Source organism: Megalobrama amblycephala, linkage group LG6 (genome assembly GCF_018812025.1).
Source record: "Megalobrama amblycephala isolate DHTTF-2021 linkage group LG6, ASM1881202v1, whole genome shotgun sequence".
NCBI classification, from domain to species: domain Eukaryota; kingdom Metazoa; phylum Chordata; class Actinopteri; order Cypriniformes; family Xenocyprididae; genus Megalobrama; species Megalobrama amblycephala.
This window is the reverse complement of record NC_063049.1, coordinates 43373239-43391257: the sequence shown is the minus strand read 5'-3', so window position 1 is coordinate 43391257 and position 18019 is coordinate 43373239. Positions and strand designations below refer to the sequence as shown.

At 36.6% G+C, this 18019-nt stretch overlaps 1 protein-coding gene across 1 annotated transcript in view; it reads right to left on the bottom strand.

Annotated features, from left to right (window-relative positions):
- Positions 1-18019, bottom strand: part of LOC125270798 — a 36179-nt gene that overhangs the window by 12126 nt on the left and 6034 nt on the right. Inside the window, 15 exon segments of the mRNA XM_048194757.1 lie at positions 129-248; positions 335-449; positions 1507-1679; positions 1760-1936; positions 2322-2384; positions 4288-4392; positions 4543-4573; positions 4677-4840; positions 6331-6507; positions 6587-6649; positions 6804-6908; positions 7113-7182; positions 12405-13360; positions 13363-14457; positions 15889-16125. Of these exon segments, the coding sequence (XP_048050714.1) occupies positions 129-248; positions 335-449; positions 1507-1679; positions 1760-1936; positions 2322-2384; positions 4288-4392; positions 4543-4573; positions 4677-4840; positions 6331-6507; positions 6587-6649; positions 6804-6908; positions 7113-7182; positions 12405-13360; positions 13363-14457; positions 15889-16125 (3651 nt within the window).

The following is an 18019-nucleotide window of genomic DNA, read 5'->3' as shown; positions in this document are numbered from 1 at the left end:
AATAAATGATGCAAACTTCTTCAAATATGAGCCAAATTCAAATTATTCTGCAACTCAATTATGTCATTATTCAGTTTTGTGTTGATTCAGTTCAGTTCAATAATCACGTTAATTAAAAACAAACTCACCTGAGTTCAGATCGAGGCTTGTGTTGGTGCTGTTAACAATGGCCTCAACGGTCTCTTTGGTGATGTCTCCACTGCACACCTTGACTCTAATTGGGCTCAATATCACCTCCATTGGGTTTGCTGGTGAAGTGTAAATATTTTAAGCAAATATGAAACATCTATAGTAACACATTTACAAAAGGTTGCGTTATTAAAATCCGCATTACCGCTTGCATCAGCTTCTTGGTCAGATGACGAGCTTTGTTCTATTGAGCTATAATCATCCCACTCATCATCACCATCTTCACCATCATCATCATCATCATCCTCCTCCTCACTTTCCTAGTTGTGTGTTAATGTTAATTAAATGTGCACAAAATCATTTACACTAAACTGCAAAAAACTATGTTGTTCCTCAGTGTTTTTGGCTTGTTTTCCAGTGCAAATATCTAAACATTCTTAAATCAAGATACATTTAATTGAGGAGCAAAATGACTGAACAATGATTTTCTGAACAATGTATCAAAATTAAGTACGTTTTTGCCAATGGGCTCAACAGCGTAGGAGACTGACAGGGAAGAGAAATTGTTGAATAAAGTTGTTATTTTTGTTTTGTTTTTGCGCACTAAGCATTTCATAACATTAAGGTTGAACCACTGTAGTCACGTTGACTCATTTAACAATGTTTTTACTACTTTTCTGGACCTTGAATGTGGTAATTATGTCTCTTGAGGATCAGAAACCTCTCGAATTTCATCAAAAATATCTTAATTTGTGTTTCCAAGATGAACGAAGGTCTTACAAGTGTGGAACGACATGAGGGTGAGTAATAAATGACAGAAAACTAACCCTTTTAAGCCTTGTTTTCTGAACAATGTATGAAATTTTTTTTTCCTAAAACAAGAACAAATATCTGCCAATGGGGTCAGAAAAATGTTTTTTCCCTTTGAATTCTCCATTGCCAGATATTTGTTCTTGTTTTAAGCAAAAACTTGATTAATTTTGACATGTTGTTCAGAAAACAAGACTTAATATCTTAAGTAATTTTGTTTCTCACATAAATGTATCTTGATTTAAAGGGTTAGTGCACCCAAACATGAAATTTCTGTCATTAATTACTCACCTTACATTTTTACTACTTTTCTGGACCCTGAATAGTAATTACATTGCTTTTTCTTGGGGATCAGAAACCTCTCGGATTTCATCAAAAATATCTCAATTATGAAGATGAAGATGAAGGACTTACAGGTGTGGAATGACATGAGGGTGAGTAATAAATGACAGAAATTTAATTTTTGAGTGAACTAACCATTTAATAATGTTTAGATGTTTGTACTGGAAAACAACACAAAAATGAGTGAACAATCATCTTGCTTATGGTTATGGTTGGCATCTCTACCTGTATATTTGCAGTCCATGTCTTGAGACCTTTCTGAAACTCTTGTAGGACATCATCCTGGTTAATCACAATGTAGATGAGCTTGATCACAGTTGAGACGTTTGGAGTCAGATGATCTTCAAAGGCCTGCAGCATGGCAGCGATGGCATCCGCAGCCTGAACTCCTCCTCCACCTTTAATAACGGCCAGCAGATGGAGTGAGACGTCATTCACATGCAGCATTTAAAACCTGTTTAACAGCCGTCATCCATACCAGTGCCGACGGCAGGGAAGGAGACTGTGGTGATCTGCTTCTCCTCGCAGCGCTCCAGAACATTCTTCACACGTGATTTGACCTCTGCGGCCGAGTGCGGGCCGACCATGTGAATGATGACGTCACAGTGCAGGTTCCCACCGCTGGTCACTGCTGCGACGTCATTCTGCAGTGGACCTTCATTGATGGAGAAACCAGTAGGTCAGATGATTGTTCAAGTCAAGTCAGCTTTATTTCTACAGCGCTTCATGCAATATAGACTGTATCAAAGCAGTTTAAAGCAGCTTTATTATCTGTATTGTATAAAGCGAAATAGAAATAAAGCTGACATGACTTTTTTTCGGTGTCACTGTATGTATGTTTATGTGTGTCTATCATTTAGTCCCACCAGACTTATAGACACATAATGATTTAATTAGTTTCTGACTTTAATTTGTTTAACATTACAAGTCCCTGTCATTCAATATCAGCGCGGCCCAATCACAGCTGATATCCAGAACATTTCTTGCTCATGTGATTGATTATTATCAAGGTTTGATTATGTGGTGTGTAACGCTCTCACCGTGTTTTTTACACTCCTGCTCCACAGACGCTCCCGCTGCTTTAAATATGGCACCTGATACACCTGAAGAACAAGGAGATTTTGAGCTTGTCAAGGTGAGACACACTGAATGTTTCGGTGTAGGGGGTTGCATAGACTTGTCAGGTAGTCGACTTTACTGCATTTTTCCTAACGCAAACCATCGAGCAGGAGACGATGAGAGAGAACTACATGATTTATTTCTTATTCTATTATGAACTATTTTTGAACCGTTTGAGTGAAGATTTAAAGGGGTCATGACATGAGAGATTAAATTCTTTTGACATATCTTCTTTGTACCTTTAAAACATCCTGCAAGTTTCATAGCTTAAAACATCCTCCTCATTAAACAAAGCATTTATTTAATCAAGCTTTAAAAACAGCTCGTTTTGATATTGGGTGATCTGGATGTCATGGGCAAACATATTTGCATATGACTGCCTCCAGAGCAAGACATCATCATCGCACCATAGGCCCCGCCCACTGGCGATTAGTCGCTTAACAGTGTCGAAAATAACCATTTTTTCACATATATATGGGTCAGTGACGTGACGGATCATTTTTTTTTGTCCAAAGGCATTAATAATAATAAAAAACAAAGATATGACATCTAAAGTATGTAAGGTAGTACAACTAGATCTCTTTTATTGAATCCAAAAGGTTTTAATTATATTTTGCTACATATAAAGATATTTTAAAGATTTTGAAGTGTCAAACCATCGGTTTAACCATCCAATACAGCCATTTCATTTGTGATTAAAATATCTTAAAATGTAATAAATGTATATATTTTTATTCTGGCATGATTTTAGAACATCATATATCAACATAGTGCAAAATGACATTAAAATTATATGTAGAAGTCGTTGCTTTGATATGAGAAAGAATGTCCAGAAAAATGAATTTCATTGATGTCATTCGGAGTAACCAATATAAAGGGACCATTTTGGATCAAGTCATGCGGTCAGTATCATGTGAAATTCATGTTTTCACTTGTTCATACACATGTCCCAAAACATCAGGTCATTTGGTACAACCACTATAAAACATGGAAAATGTTGTAATATTTTAAAAACTTGTACTAAATATAAAACTAAATATAAAAGCTAGATATCAACCTGTTAGCATTGTTTGAAAATATCGTCATTCGGTATAACCAAAAGTGTCATTCGGTAAAACCGAAATTTTGGTTAAACCGAATGACTTTTTTGGTGACAAATTTTGTCCATCTTGTAAAAAATTACAAAAGCAGTGTTAATTGATTATAAAAACCACATAATCTCATTGTTAACACTGAATAAATCTTCAAAATTAATTATATCTCCATTATGTTTTTTTTACACTATGATTATAATTGCGTGTTACTTTGCACGTTAAATAAAAAATTAAAACCCATTATTTTAAAGCTGCAGTCCGCAACTTTTTTTGTGTTAAAAATTTACGAAAATTATATAATGAGAATGTACAACATGAATCCATTTTCCAAGCTGTGTTTTTGTCTTATCCTGAATCATTATGGTACACTTATAATAAGTGTTTATATTCGGACTATTTCAGACCGGACTGGTAGGACCCGCCGCAGAGTATCACAGTAACTGCGTGACTCGCCATAGACATACACAGAGAAAAGTAGCTCCGGCTAGAATGTTCCTCCGCAAGACGCGTGCAGTTCTGTTTATTAACCGCTAGAGGGCCAAAAATCGTGGACAGCGGCTTTAATGTTTTTACTCTACATGTAAGAGATGTACAGACATTGGGCTGTCAATTGATGATTGAGACAAATGATTATTTTTATCTCTCTTTTTAAAAAAAAAATGGTAACTCAGGTATTGTTTAGGAGAAATCAGTAGTTGTGCAACCCCCTAGTAGATCTATGGCTTACTTTAAAGTAAATGATGTGTTCAAATAAAAGTGTTGTGTATTTTGAGGTATATTTGATCATACAGACCTCCTCTCAGGCTCATGTCTCTGTTGGTGGTGTTTACAATCCCTCGGACAGTTTCATTAGTGATGTCACCTTTCTTTACCTCAATTCTGACGCTTCCGATTTTGACTATAGAGGACAAGAAAGATTTAAAATAAATAAATACTTAAATATTCACTCCTAGATATAGCAGAACTATTACATGGAAACAGGCTTATTATGCATCTAAAAAACTAGAGCATATTTATTTGTGAATAAGCATGAAGGAGTTGTCAAAACCTTGATTTTCGGGCATCTTGCCGCATGCAGGCTGGGGAAAAACAAATTTAACAAAAAATTTTAAATGGTGAAAAAGAAATCTGGACACTATTGGGGGTTTGTGTTTGTTTGTTTGTTATTTCATCAGTATTAACCTTGTTCCACACTTTAAAGTATTCACGAAAAGCATCAAAGGTCTTCTGTTCGAATGCCACTATAGTGATGCTCCTGAAGCAGGATGAGTTCGGCTCCTTCAAATGTTTCTCGATTGCTGTGAGAATGGCTTTGATGGATTCTTTGGGATCGAAGCCACCTCGTCCTGCGGAAAACAAGATTATTGCTTAGTACTTGATACTTCTTATGGATGCCCATTTCCGCCACATAACAATAAATATGCTTTTGTATAGCATTATTATGACATTTATAAAAATAATAATAATTATAAGATAAAAAGTCAAAATTATGATAATTATAAGAAAAAAGTTGAAATTATGACTTAGTATGTCAGAATTTTGAGGTAGTGTGTCATAATTTTTACTTTTTATCTCAATTATGACTTAGTAAATCAGAATTATCACTTAATATGTCATAATTTTGACTTCATCGTATAATTGATTTTTAATTTTGACTTTTTATCTCATAATTATGACTTTATATCTCATAATGACTTAGTACGTAATACTTTTGACTTGGTATGCCATAATTTTGACGTTTTATCTCATAATTATGACTTTATATCTCATAATGACTTAGTACGTAATACTTTTGACTTGGTATGTCATAATTTTGACTTTTTATCTCATAATTATGATTGTCATAATTTAGACTTTTTATCTCATAATGACTATGTATGTCATAATTATGACTTTTATGTCATAATAATGAGACAAACAGTCAAAATTATGACTTAAGGTAATAATTTTGACTTTATCATAATTATGACACTAAGTCATTATGAGATAAAAAGTCCAATTTCAACTTATTAATTTTGTTATTAATTTCAACTTAATAATTTTGACTTTTTTATCTATATAATTATGACTTAGGATGTCATAATTATGACTTTATGTCTCATAAAGACTTTTGTGTGTCATAATTTCAACTTTTTATCTAATTTTTGTAACAGTATGTCATAATTATACATTTTTGTCATAATTATGAGATAAAAAGTTGAAATTGAAAAAATGTAAAAAAATAATTATGACTTTTTTTCTCTTAATTTTGACTTTCATATTTTTGACTTTTTATCTCATAATTAAGACTTAGTATATCATACTTTCAATTTTTATTGTCAATTCTGACTTTTTACCTCATAATTTTGACTTTTTGTCAATTCCAACTTTTTAGCTCTTAATTTTGACTTTTTATCTTATAATTAAGACTTAGTATATCATACTTTCGAAATTTTTATTCTCAATTCCGACTTTTTATCTCATAATTATGACAATGTTTACATATCAGGAAATCTCTCTTAATAATAAAATATTTGTGATCAATGATAAAAGATGCACTGCAAAAAAAAATGATTTTCTTCCTCAGTATTTTTGTCATAATTATGACTTTTTGTCAATTATGAGATAAAAAGTCAAAATTATAACTTAGTACATCATGTCACTTATTACCCTTAATATGTAATAATTATGACATTTAATGTTATAATTTTAACTTTGTATGACATAATAATATGACTTTTTATGTCATAAATAAGATTTACCAATGCATTTTTTTCCTATATGGCAGAAATGGGCTTCCATAATTACTCTGAGAAAAAATATTTGTAAATAACAAATATCATGTTTGCTGTCGTGCCTGTTCCAATGGCAGGAATGGCCAGAGTTGTGGCCATTTTGCCCTCACAGAGGTTCAAAACCTTCCCCAGAGAGGCTGTGATGTCTGCGACGTTCCCCGGCCCGACCATCTGAGCGATATTCTTACACTGAAGCGCTCCAGCGCCCGTCATCACTGCTGCACCTGCTTTCAGAGGAGCTACAAACACAAGTCTGAATGAAATCACTACCGTTATAATACAAGTATTACTCAATATTCAGAGCCATTATGATGATACCTTGCTTTTTGCATTCGTCAACAACAGATTGTCCAGCAGCTTTTAAGATGGCACCAGAAACACCTGTAAAAGGATGATGATTAGTTGGAGACAAGACTGGACAATACTGTACATTACTGAATTAATTTATTATATGCATTAATAAATATAAAAACCCAAATCTCTGCAGTAGTCTCAGGTAAAAGTGTGATGATGTAGGTCTGATCTTAACACTTACCGGTGTTAAGATCTAAACTTGTGTTGGATGAATTCACGATGACATCCACCGTCTCTTTGGTGATGTCACCCTTCTTGAGGCATATCGGCACACCATTGATCAGCACTGATTGAATTCCCAGTCATGTCAAAAGAAAAGTATATGAGTAACTTCTAATCCGTCTAGGAAACATGATGTTCAACAGTAGTGAAATTACATTTACATTTCTGCATTTGTCCACAGCTTTAAAGGTGTACATCAAATAAGTTCATGCATTTCACTGGGAATTGAACCCATTGACCTACAGGAAGGCACAAAAAAATATGGTACCTCTTTTGTCTGATCCGTGTTTAAGCTTGCAGGATTTTGGGGGGATTTTTGTTGACATGTCAGGAAATCCCTGTTAATAATAAAATATAGGTGATCAATGAAAACATGCACTGCAAAAAATGATTGTCTTGTTTTCCAGCATTAAACGCACACTGAGTTTGTACATTTCCAAAAAGTGGCAGATGGAATGGGATGAATGTGTCCAAAACAAATTATTTGAAGTGAATCCAGTTATAAAGGAAAGTCCAAATTGTTTTCATTTTGAAAATAGAAATGCCCAGACTGTATATTTGAGATGTCGAATTGGTCACACAAGAATTACCCATGTATATTTATTGAAAGCCTTTATAAGTCTTCCTTGACTGTAAAGCACATTTTATTGACATGTCCCACTTTAAATGATATTAGGCAACATTTTTATTTTCATAAAGTACATTAATGAGCATTTTTAAAAAGGATTCTCCTGGGAAAATATTAGCATTTTTACTGAATATCAAATTGAAATATTATTATTAATAGTAGTAGTAGTAGTATTGTTGTTTTTAATTCATTTTATATTTTAGTTTTATTTGTTTGTAGAGATAATATTGTTAAACAACTGTATAAAATTAAAATATTATTGCTATAATGAGTATTTTAAACTTTGAGTTTGCCTTGAATATAGCCTTTGATGCTGATATTACATTAAATGATCAATAAATGAATGTTGTTTTCCAGTACAAATATCTAAACATTCTTAAATCAAGATACATTTACTTGAGGAGCAAAATGACTATTGAGTCTTGTTTACTGAAAAAAATCAAAATCACGCAACGTCTGCTCTCGCTTCAACACAACACGCATGCATGCTGCTGCTCTCGTGAATGTGTTGGAGATTATTTTGTAAATAAATTGGTAAATTATGTTTTTTGCGCAAACAAAGCCCTCGTGTCACTTCATAAAATTGATGTTAAACCACTGGAGTCACATGGAGTACTTTAAAGGATTAGTCCACTTTTAAATAAACTTTTCCTGATAATTTACTCACCCCCATGTCATCCAAGATGTCCAGGTTTTCCTTCTTCAGTCAAAAAGAAATGAAGGTTTTTGATGAAAACATTCCAGGATTATTCTCCTTATAGTGGACTTCAATGGGCACCAAACGGTTGAAGGTCAAAATTACAGTTTCAGTGCAGCTTCAAAGAGCTTTAAACAATACCAGACGAGGAATAAGGGTCTTATCTAGCGAAATGATCGGTCATTTTCAAAAAAAAATACAACTATATATGCTTTATAAAAACAAAATATTTCGGAAACCGTAAGTACGTTCAAGGCATTCTTCAAAACGCTTACGCTGAATGTCCTACGCCTTTCCTATTCTACTTACGGAACAAACGCGGCGCCAGTTTTGTTTTTTCCATAAAGCATAAACAGTTGTATTTTTTTTTTCGAAAATGAGCGATAGTTTTGCTAGATAATTTGACGCCCCAGACGTGTCTAGTTGGACGCTTGAACATTTTGAAGTCAGACGCGCGTCAAATTCTCTCTATTCACGCGTCTAAACAAAGTGTGTTCAGATGCGAATTTGTGTCATGGGAGGGGCTTCCATCTCTTTCTGCACAGATCCTCTGAATAAACACATCATCTCGTCAGTTGGAAACCAGTAGCGTCAATTTAATAACTCGGTTATGCCGGCCGGCTTTTGCTAGCTAGCAGGTGGGCTATATCAATGGCTAAAATCATGCAAAGCATTTTACAACTAACCAGATTGTCCAATTTCTTCGCTTATCCTCTTCCTCTTTGTTCTGGTCTCCACCGCTGATCATGTCATAAACACGTTACTACCAAAGCAGAGTCCCTGATTGGTTAACGTGCCGCAAATTTTCGCCACAGTTCAGATTTTCAACTCGGGCGTCTAGGGCGTCAGACGCTCAATTCGCGCATCAGGCGCGTGAGCGCTCAATTCGCGCCGCGCTAGAAAAGTGGCAGACAAAAAGCACCATGGAGAAACTCAACAGCAGTGCAAATTATGAAAAGACAATGCAGAAAAGCTGAGCGCATGTGGCGAAAGACAAAACTTGAAATCCATTATAACATCTATAAAGATATTCTTCATGCTTTCAATGTGGAATTAGGAAAAGCTAGACAGACCTTCTTCTCAAATATTATAAACAAAAACTTAAACAACACCCGCAATCTTTTTGCTACTGTAGAGAGACTAACAAACCCCCCAAGTCAGATTCCCAGTGAAATGCTCTCAGACAGCAAATGCTGTGAGTTTGCTTCCTTCTTCTCTGAGAAAATTAATAATATCAGAAAGGCGATCAGCACATCCTTGAGCTGCACTGGGGTAAAACAGATCAGATCACAACATCAGAAAGCAGCTATTATGTCTGTTTTCGAAGCAATTGATGGTAAAATTTTGGAAGAAACAGTACAGCACCTTAAAACATCAACCTGCGCCCTTGACACACTTCCCACATCTTTTTTCAAAAGTGTTTAGAAGCAGATCTCCTAGAAGTGGTAAATGCCTCACTTCTCTCTGGGACTTTTCCAAAATTCCTGAAAACTGCAGTTGTTAAGCCCCTCCCGAAAAAGAGCAATCTGGATAACACCATATTGAGCAACTACAGGCCAATCTCAAATCTTCCTTTCACAGGCAAGATCATTGAAAAAGTTGTTTTCAATCAGCTGAACAAGTTCTTAAGCTTGAATGGATACTTTGACAACTTTCAATCTGGTTTCCGAACGCATCACAGCACAGAGATAGCACTCATAAAGATAATAAATGATATTCGCCTTAACACAGATACAGGTAAATTATCAGTGCTGGTTCTACTCGACCTCAGTGCTGCGTTTGACACTGTCGATCACAACATTCTTCTTGACAGGCTGGAAAACTGGGTTGGGCTTTCTGGGATGGTCCTTAAATGTTTCAGTTCATACTTAGAAGGGAGAGGTTATTATGTGAGTATCGGTGACCATAAGTCTGAGTGGACATTCATGACATGCGGAGTCACTCAAGGTTCAATACTCGCACCCCTCCTGTTCAACCTATATATGCTGCCACTGAGCCAAATAATGAGAAAGAACCAAATTGCATATCACAGCTATGCAGATGACACCCAGATTTACCTAGCCCTATCACCTAACGACTACTGCCCCATTGACTCTCTGTGCCAATGCATTGATGAAATTAAAAATTGGATGTGTCTAAACTTCCTTCAGTTAAACAAAGACAAAACTGAAATCATTGCATTTGGAAACAAAGATGAAGTTCTCAAAGTGAACATGTATCTTCATTCTAGGGGTCAAACAACTAAAAATCAAGTCAGGAATCTTGGTGTGATTTTGGAGTAAGACCTGAGTTTCAGTAGCCATGTAAAGACAATAACTAAATCAGCATATTATCATCTCAAAAATATTGCTAGAATTAGATGCTTTGTCTCCAGTCAAGACTTAGAGAAACTTGTTCATGCTTTCATCACCAGCCGGGTGGATTATTGTAATGGGCTCCTCACTGGTCTTCCCAAAAAGACCATAAGACAGCTGCAGCTTGTACAGAACGCTGCTGCCAGGATTCTGAGTAGAACCCGAAAACATGAACACATCACACCAGTCCTCAGGTCCTTGCACTGGCTCCCAGTTGCATTCAGAATTGATTTTAAAGTACTGTTACTTGTTTATAAATCACTCAATGGTCTAGGACCTCAATACAGATATGCTCATAGAATATAAACCTAACAGATCACTCAGATCATCAGGATCAAGCCATTTAGAAATACCAAGGGTTCACTCAAAGCAAGGAGAGTCTGCTTTTAGCTGTTACGCCAGTCGCAGCTGGAACCAGCTTCCAGAAGAGATCAGGTGTGCTCCAACAGTAGCCACATTCAAATCCAGACTCAAAACACATCTTTTTATCTATGCATTTGCTGATTGAGCACTGTGCTATGTCCAAACTGTTTGCACTTTATTTTATACATATTATCTTTTTATTCTTTTAATTCCTTTTCCTGTTTTTATTTCATTTTAATGTATTTTATATCTTTTATGTATCATCTTGTTATTCTGACTTTTAATGCATTTTAAATATTGCTGTCTGGTTGAAAGAGCTGGGAGAATTAGGAAGAAAGTGATTAGGTTAAAATTTGGTAAATTTGGATAAGGGGACAAACCATGGGGAAATTTAAGCTGTAGTGCATGGTTAAGATATCTCTGGATTACAGTCAGGACACTTTCCAAAGGGGGAAATTTCCAAAGGGGAATTTTGAACTACGTTGCATAGATAAGATATCTCCGGAAGAGGGATTAGGGCTGTGTGGTGCAGTTTGAGGTGTCTTGGCAAAAGGGGAGATTGAAACTGTGTTTATCAGTTTGAAGTGCCTTAACAGGTAGCAGTCCTGTCGTGTGAGGAAGATCCATTCTGATGGACAACAACAACAACAACAACAACAACAACAACAACAAACTCCCTAAGACTTCCTAGCTCTTCCATCCAGATAGCAAAATTCTCTGTTTTTACTGTTATTTCTATTCCTTATGTTCTATTTTTATTATTCTTTTTTATGTAAAGCACTTTGAATTACCATTGTGTATGAAATGTGCTATACAAATAAAATTGCCTTGCCTTGCCTTGCTAAACGCTTGATTCGCGCCACAGGATGACTAGACGCGCGTTTACATTACCTTAACATGTAAATCAGACACCCCAGACGCCCCAAACGCGTTCGGTGTGAACGCAGCATTATTCCTTGTCTGGTATCGTTTAAAGCCCTTTGAAGCTGCACTGAAACTGTCATTTTGACCTTCAACCGTTTGGTGCCCATTGAAGTCCACTATATGGAGAAATATCCTGGAATGTTTTCATCAAAAACCTTCATTTCTTTTCGACTGAAGAAAGAAAGACATGAACATCTTGGATGACATGGGGGTGAGTAAATTATCAGGAAAAGTTTATTTAAAAGTGGACTAATCCTTTAATGATATCTTTACCACCTTTCTGGGGCTTGAAAGTGTTAGTTGCGTAGGGTGTCAATAGAGGGACAGAAAGCTCTCAGAATTAATCAAAAAGATCTTCATTCGTGTTGGGAAGATGAGCAAACATCTTGCGGGTGTGGAACGACATGAGGGTGAGTAATTAATGACAGAATTTTTGGGTGAACTATCCCTTTAATGTCTTAAGTAATTTTGCTTCTTCAGTAAATGTATCTTGATTTGAGAATGTGGAAAACAAGACAGAAATACTGAGGAAGAACATCATTTTTTTGCAGTGTTGGTAAACATTTGAGGTCTTTGAAATAGGAAGGATCTTACTAGTTCTTGGATCAGAGCATTGTACTCCTCAATGATCTTCTCATCTGAATCCACTACACTGATATTGCTAATATTCGTAGGTGAATTCTGATGGTCAGTGCAGAACTGCAGTACAGCTGCTCGGAGCGCCATGCAACTTTCTTTAATGGAGAATCCAAAAGTTTCACATCCGATTGCTGGCATTGCAATGGAGACGCATCCTTTCCCCTCAGCTCTCAGGAGACTGTTATGCACGGCCAACTGAAGGTAGTGCGAGTCCAGCGTCTGACCTTTCTGCGGGAGCACTGCATAAATGAGCGTCCCGGCGCTGAGTTTTCCAGCATCGCTGAGCAGCACATCTCCAGGCAGAAGAGACTGCTTTTCTTTCTGGGGAATTTTACACACTTCTGTAATCTTGTCACCTCCAAACTGGAGAAAGCGCTGAGCCACAGGGTTATTGAAACTGAGATTGGCATTCATCGGACAGGTCAAAGCGTCGGCTGTAAAATGGTGCAGTTCTCCCTCTATGATGCTCAGAGTCATCAAATTACCTATTTTGTGTGTGAAGCTCTTCGGAGGACCGGACATAACCATTTGCTCTTGTGATAAATACAGGCTGCACTGCTTCTCTCTGGCTTTTGTCTTCACATTGGCTTCATGCTTCTCTAGAACCTTCGCTTCTCCTGCTTTGCAATACTTATGCTTCTCCACGACAATTGATGACAGCTGCTTCTGTACAACACCCACGGCATCTTTGATGTTGTCTTTAGCTGCCGTGACCTTCAGACAAGGAGAATTTGATGCTTTGTAAGCAAGTACTGTTGCGCCAAGCCGCTTGAGTTCAGGGAGTTCGGACAGATTCAGGCAGGAGTCGACAAATTCGACCTCTCGCTCAGATTTGAGAGGGACATTCTCAGTCGTTGGTTCCTTGTTCTCCAGATATAGCCTCACTTTTCCTGAAACATCTGCAACTGCATAGAAAACCCACATATTGTAACTTGCGTGTTTGATTGTGTGATCCTGATGTCGTTGGCTTTCTGAAATGACTCTATTTCATCTTGAAGATTCTTGAGAAAGTGTGTCCAGGCTTCACCAGTTTGACTGGGAGAAAGTTGTATAACCTCCTCTTTGAGAATCTCACCGATTTTGTCTTCAGCTCTCTTAAGGTTTTCTTTCTCAACCAAGATCCCAAAAAAATCTTTTCGGTTTAGAAGTCTAGCGGGAATCTGGTTGTCTTGCTCAAATTTCTGAAGATCCAGTGACTTTAGAAAGTGAATCAGATTAGAAGATAGCTTCAGCTGGTGCGTGATTATGTTCTTCTGTGCGTCTTTGATGAACATCTCCACTGAATTGACTTTGTCCTTCAGACCTCTGAGAGATATTATGTGCTTATTCTCATCATGGGATAAACTCACCTCCCCTAATTTGGACTTTAGACGCTCTTTTATTAGATCAAATGTATCTTTGCAGTCTAGTTGGATTGTTGCCTCGATCGTGTTTCTTTCCACTTCCACCTCAACAGTAGCGTTCTTCAGGAGTGTCCTGATCTTGTCCGAAAGGATCCTGACCTGCTCTTTCACTCCAGCAATTACAACTTTAGAGTTGCACTCCTTGTAAAAGAGCGCTGTATCAACCGTGAGGAGACTGTCACAGTCATTTTCAACTCTCTTCCAGACGTCCTCGTCCACTGGCAGCTCTTCTGTGGCATATCTGCTCAAAAAGGATTGAACTTCCCTCATTGTTTTGGACTCCCAAGTGGGTGCGATTAGCAGTGCAGCCAGAGACTCTTTGTTGACGTCCATCTCCAGTATTATTTCCCTTGCTGCTGCAGTGCTGTCAATAAGAACTTTGGCATGAAAAAGTTTGGCATCACTCTCCAGTTGTTTTCTACATCCCTCATTGGTTTCAAAGAAACAGTGTAGATCTTCACTGACAGAAATGTTGACTTTTGTGATGGTATCAGTCAGGGTTGGTTTTTCTCCAGTTAAAGCCTTTTGCAAACTTGAGTAAAACAGCGAAGCTTGAACATCTGTGCCACAAACGTTGTGTTTTTGTTCCACCACTGCATGTGCATCTATTAAAATAGAAGAGACAGTATAATTACTCTTAGTAGGCATGTTCTTAACCAAGTCAAGTCAGCTTTATTTCTATAGTGCCTTACACAATACAGATTATTTTAAAACAGCTTCAATGTAATACACAGAAAAATACCAATCAATGATGCAAACAGGGGCATCAATTGGGAATGGCAGGGTTTGACGATTGCTATTCCTTGGCTGTCAGATCAATGCAAAGTATAGCAATACGTGTATCATATATTTTCTAAAAGTTTAATAGAACAGAAAAGCAAGTAAACTTAAACGATTTGGTTGTTATATTCATGTCACGTCAGTTCAGTGGTGCTGCAAATGTGTGTATTTACAATATGATTTTGCAGCGTTGAGTATTGAGACCAATCACAGGCATTTCTGTTGAAAATAATGACCAGGGGTGTTTAAGTTACTAGTAGTAAGAATCCACTCTGTATCTCTCAAAATGCTGAATGAGTTTGTTTAGCATGAGTTTACTAAGTTCTACACGTACACAAATCCTCTCATTATAACACACAAAGCAGAGACACAATGTAAATAAAATATTCATTGTGAAGTTTAGTCAGATTTATTGATTAAAATGGGAGTTTTCGCACTAAATGGATTTGCGTTGAACTGACAGCTTCAGTGATTATAAAGGAAGTGCTTTCTGTATAATGTCATTTGCAATTTGAAGAAATTTGTTTTTCATGAGACTGTCTTTTCCTACAATTATATACTTCATACTTCAGTATAAAGTGACATAGCCTAAATAGACAAATGAGTGATTTCATGTCTAAAAATAAATTTAAAAGCAGGGGGGGGGGACTATATTAGGGAGTGGAAATGAGCCAATAAGTGTTTCTCTGCCATCTACTGGTTATATTTAATGACTTTTTATATTTGAAAATAAAAGTGTTTGTTTTTCACCAAGTGTTATTTTTTCTACATCTACAAGTCTTTGAAGGATGAACAGAAAATATTTTTGGTCATCACATTAAAAATAACATTTAAAATGGATAATATTCAGATTTTTGAGCTTTGAAGTGATGGAAAAATTGCTCTTGAAAGTCCTTGAAAAGTCTTGTAACAGTGGTCTATAACATGTCTAAAAACCATATGTGACACTTGTCTTATTGTCAACAGTATTTTTGTTGTTTTCTCTTTGTTATCACTATACCTTTGCATGAATTTCAATTTCATGTATTTAAATTTATCAAAATAAGGCTTCAGTATGTGATTGTTGTGATATTTGAGGATGGCTGCAGCAGCAGCATGTATAGGATCAGGAATTAAAGAAAATATCTTGGACAGTGACATAGAGGGAGTAAAATTTGATGGCGTCGTCAGATTTTGCCATACAACACATTTTTTCAGTGTACTGTGCTGTAAATCTAAACAAATGTTTCTTCACTGCAAGTAATCTGAAAACCTACCATCACAGTTTCCAAAGGTGATGACTGCGCTCGATCGTCTGTTGATCCAAATGAATTTCTCGATCTCTCCTCCTCTGCTCTTCTTCTTATTGCTGAAGTAAAGGGTGAGAATTTCTTCACTGATCTTCTCCAAATCTCCCTGGACCAGGATCGAATCTGTCCGCTCCAAACGCGTCACTCCGATGTCTCGACCCTGTAGTGGCTTTGAAGTGCATTTTTTTATAAATGACTTCACATCTGTTGATAAAATGAAAAAAGAAGAAAATTATCAATACAGTTTCTTTTAATATCTTCACAGAATTGACTCTTAGGGCCCTATTTTAACAATCTAAGCACATGGTCTGAAGCGTATGGCGCAGGTGCTGAATACTCTTTTGTTGGTTTAATGATGGAAAAATGGTCTGCGTGCCAGGCGCATGGTCATGGGTGTGTTTTGGGCGTAACATGCAATAAACCAATCAGAGTCTCATCTCCCATTCCCTTTAAAAGCCAGTTGCACTCGCACCATTGCGGATTCGCCATTTACATGGTGGAATTTGCAAGTGAACAAACTGAACACTTTTCCAGAGTGGAATCCTTATATTTTTAATATATAAAAATGTTTGTGTGCTGCTGCACATCCCTGTGTGTGTAACAAGCAGAATGTACGCGCATTGCATACCGGCCTGTAGGCGCATATTGCTAACGCGCCCTTTAAATAACAAAAATAAATAAATACTGCGGCATTGACTTTAGAGCAGGTTTCAGTTGGTCAATGGCGCAGTCGTTTTCAGTTGTCTCAAAATAGCAACACGCTAACAATGCACCTGAACACACCTCGTTTTCAGACCAGCACACCCATGGGCACGAGTGCATTTGTAAAACTTTATTGCCCCCCTTAGGGGCAATTTGTTCTGCAGCATGATAGCACACTTACAAGACAGACAAATACACCACATTAATAGCACATTAAAAACTACCGTTTCTTATTTGAATTAAGCAGATTGACAGCATATGGAACAAATGATAATTTGAATCTGTTTGTCTTAGGTAGAGGGACCCATACAAAGATCCTGAGGGGAGTGTCTGAAATGATTCATAAAGAGGGTGAGATGTGTCAGATATGATGTGCTGCGCTTTCTTTATCACCTGAGTATCAAACAAATCTGACAACCCGGGCAATTTCACACCCAATACTTTACTGCAATTATTTACGACCTTTGATAGAGAATTCTTCTGTTTGACCTTTAAAGAGGCAAACCAACAAATCAATGAAAAGGTTAAAATCGATTCAATATATGCCTTATAAAATGTCCTATCAATATTAAATTAAAATAAAGTCTTTGTTGGCTCATCATACACAATCTATCTGTATTCTCTGAAAAATTTAGTTTATTATCGATAATAGTACCTAGGTACTTATAACTTTCAACCAGTTCAATCAATTGATTATCGACAATAGTACATGGAGCTGCTGTCTGATTTCGCCTCAAGTCAATACACATGTCCTTGGTTTTCACAGCATTCAGAAATAGACCCGTCTCTCGACACCAATTTGCAAAATACTATTTAAAAATACTATTTATTTTGCTATTTAAACAATGTGGCGCTGGATGTGAAAATAAGTGCGTCGGGCTGAAACTAGCAAAAAACACTTTGCGTCGTGCCTGGCGTTGCATTGCGATGTATGATATTGTATGATACGGCCCCTAGTCTTAGTTCTTATTTGAATGTTGACCACAGTCAGCAGTCAATAATGTTCACATTAAGTTTCTCCAGTTAAACTTGAGTACACGCTTAAAAATAAAGCTTCCAAAATGTTGTTCTTTTCCCCACAGTGATGCCATAGAAGAACTATTTTTGGAACACTTTTTGTCTTAGTTTGAAGTGAAGGGGATGGATTCTGGAATTCTTGTCAATCAACATTTATTGTTCTAAATATTAAATTATTTGAATGACTTCTTTACCTTATGTTAAAGCATTCATTTTCCTTTTCATCTTCAAGCACTAGAGAATAATGATGAATACTGTCTACCTCTCACTGAAAGAAAAGTACAACTTATCAGTATGTTTTGGGCATCTTTTCTGTTTATAGTTAAAGCTCGGGCCAAATTCAACCTTGAAGAAGCTGTGAATCCTGTGTATGTGTGCT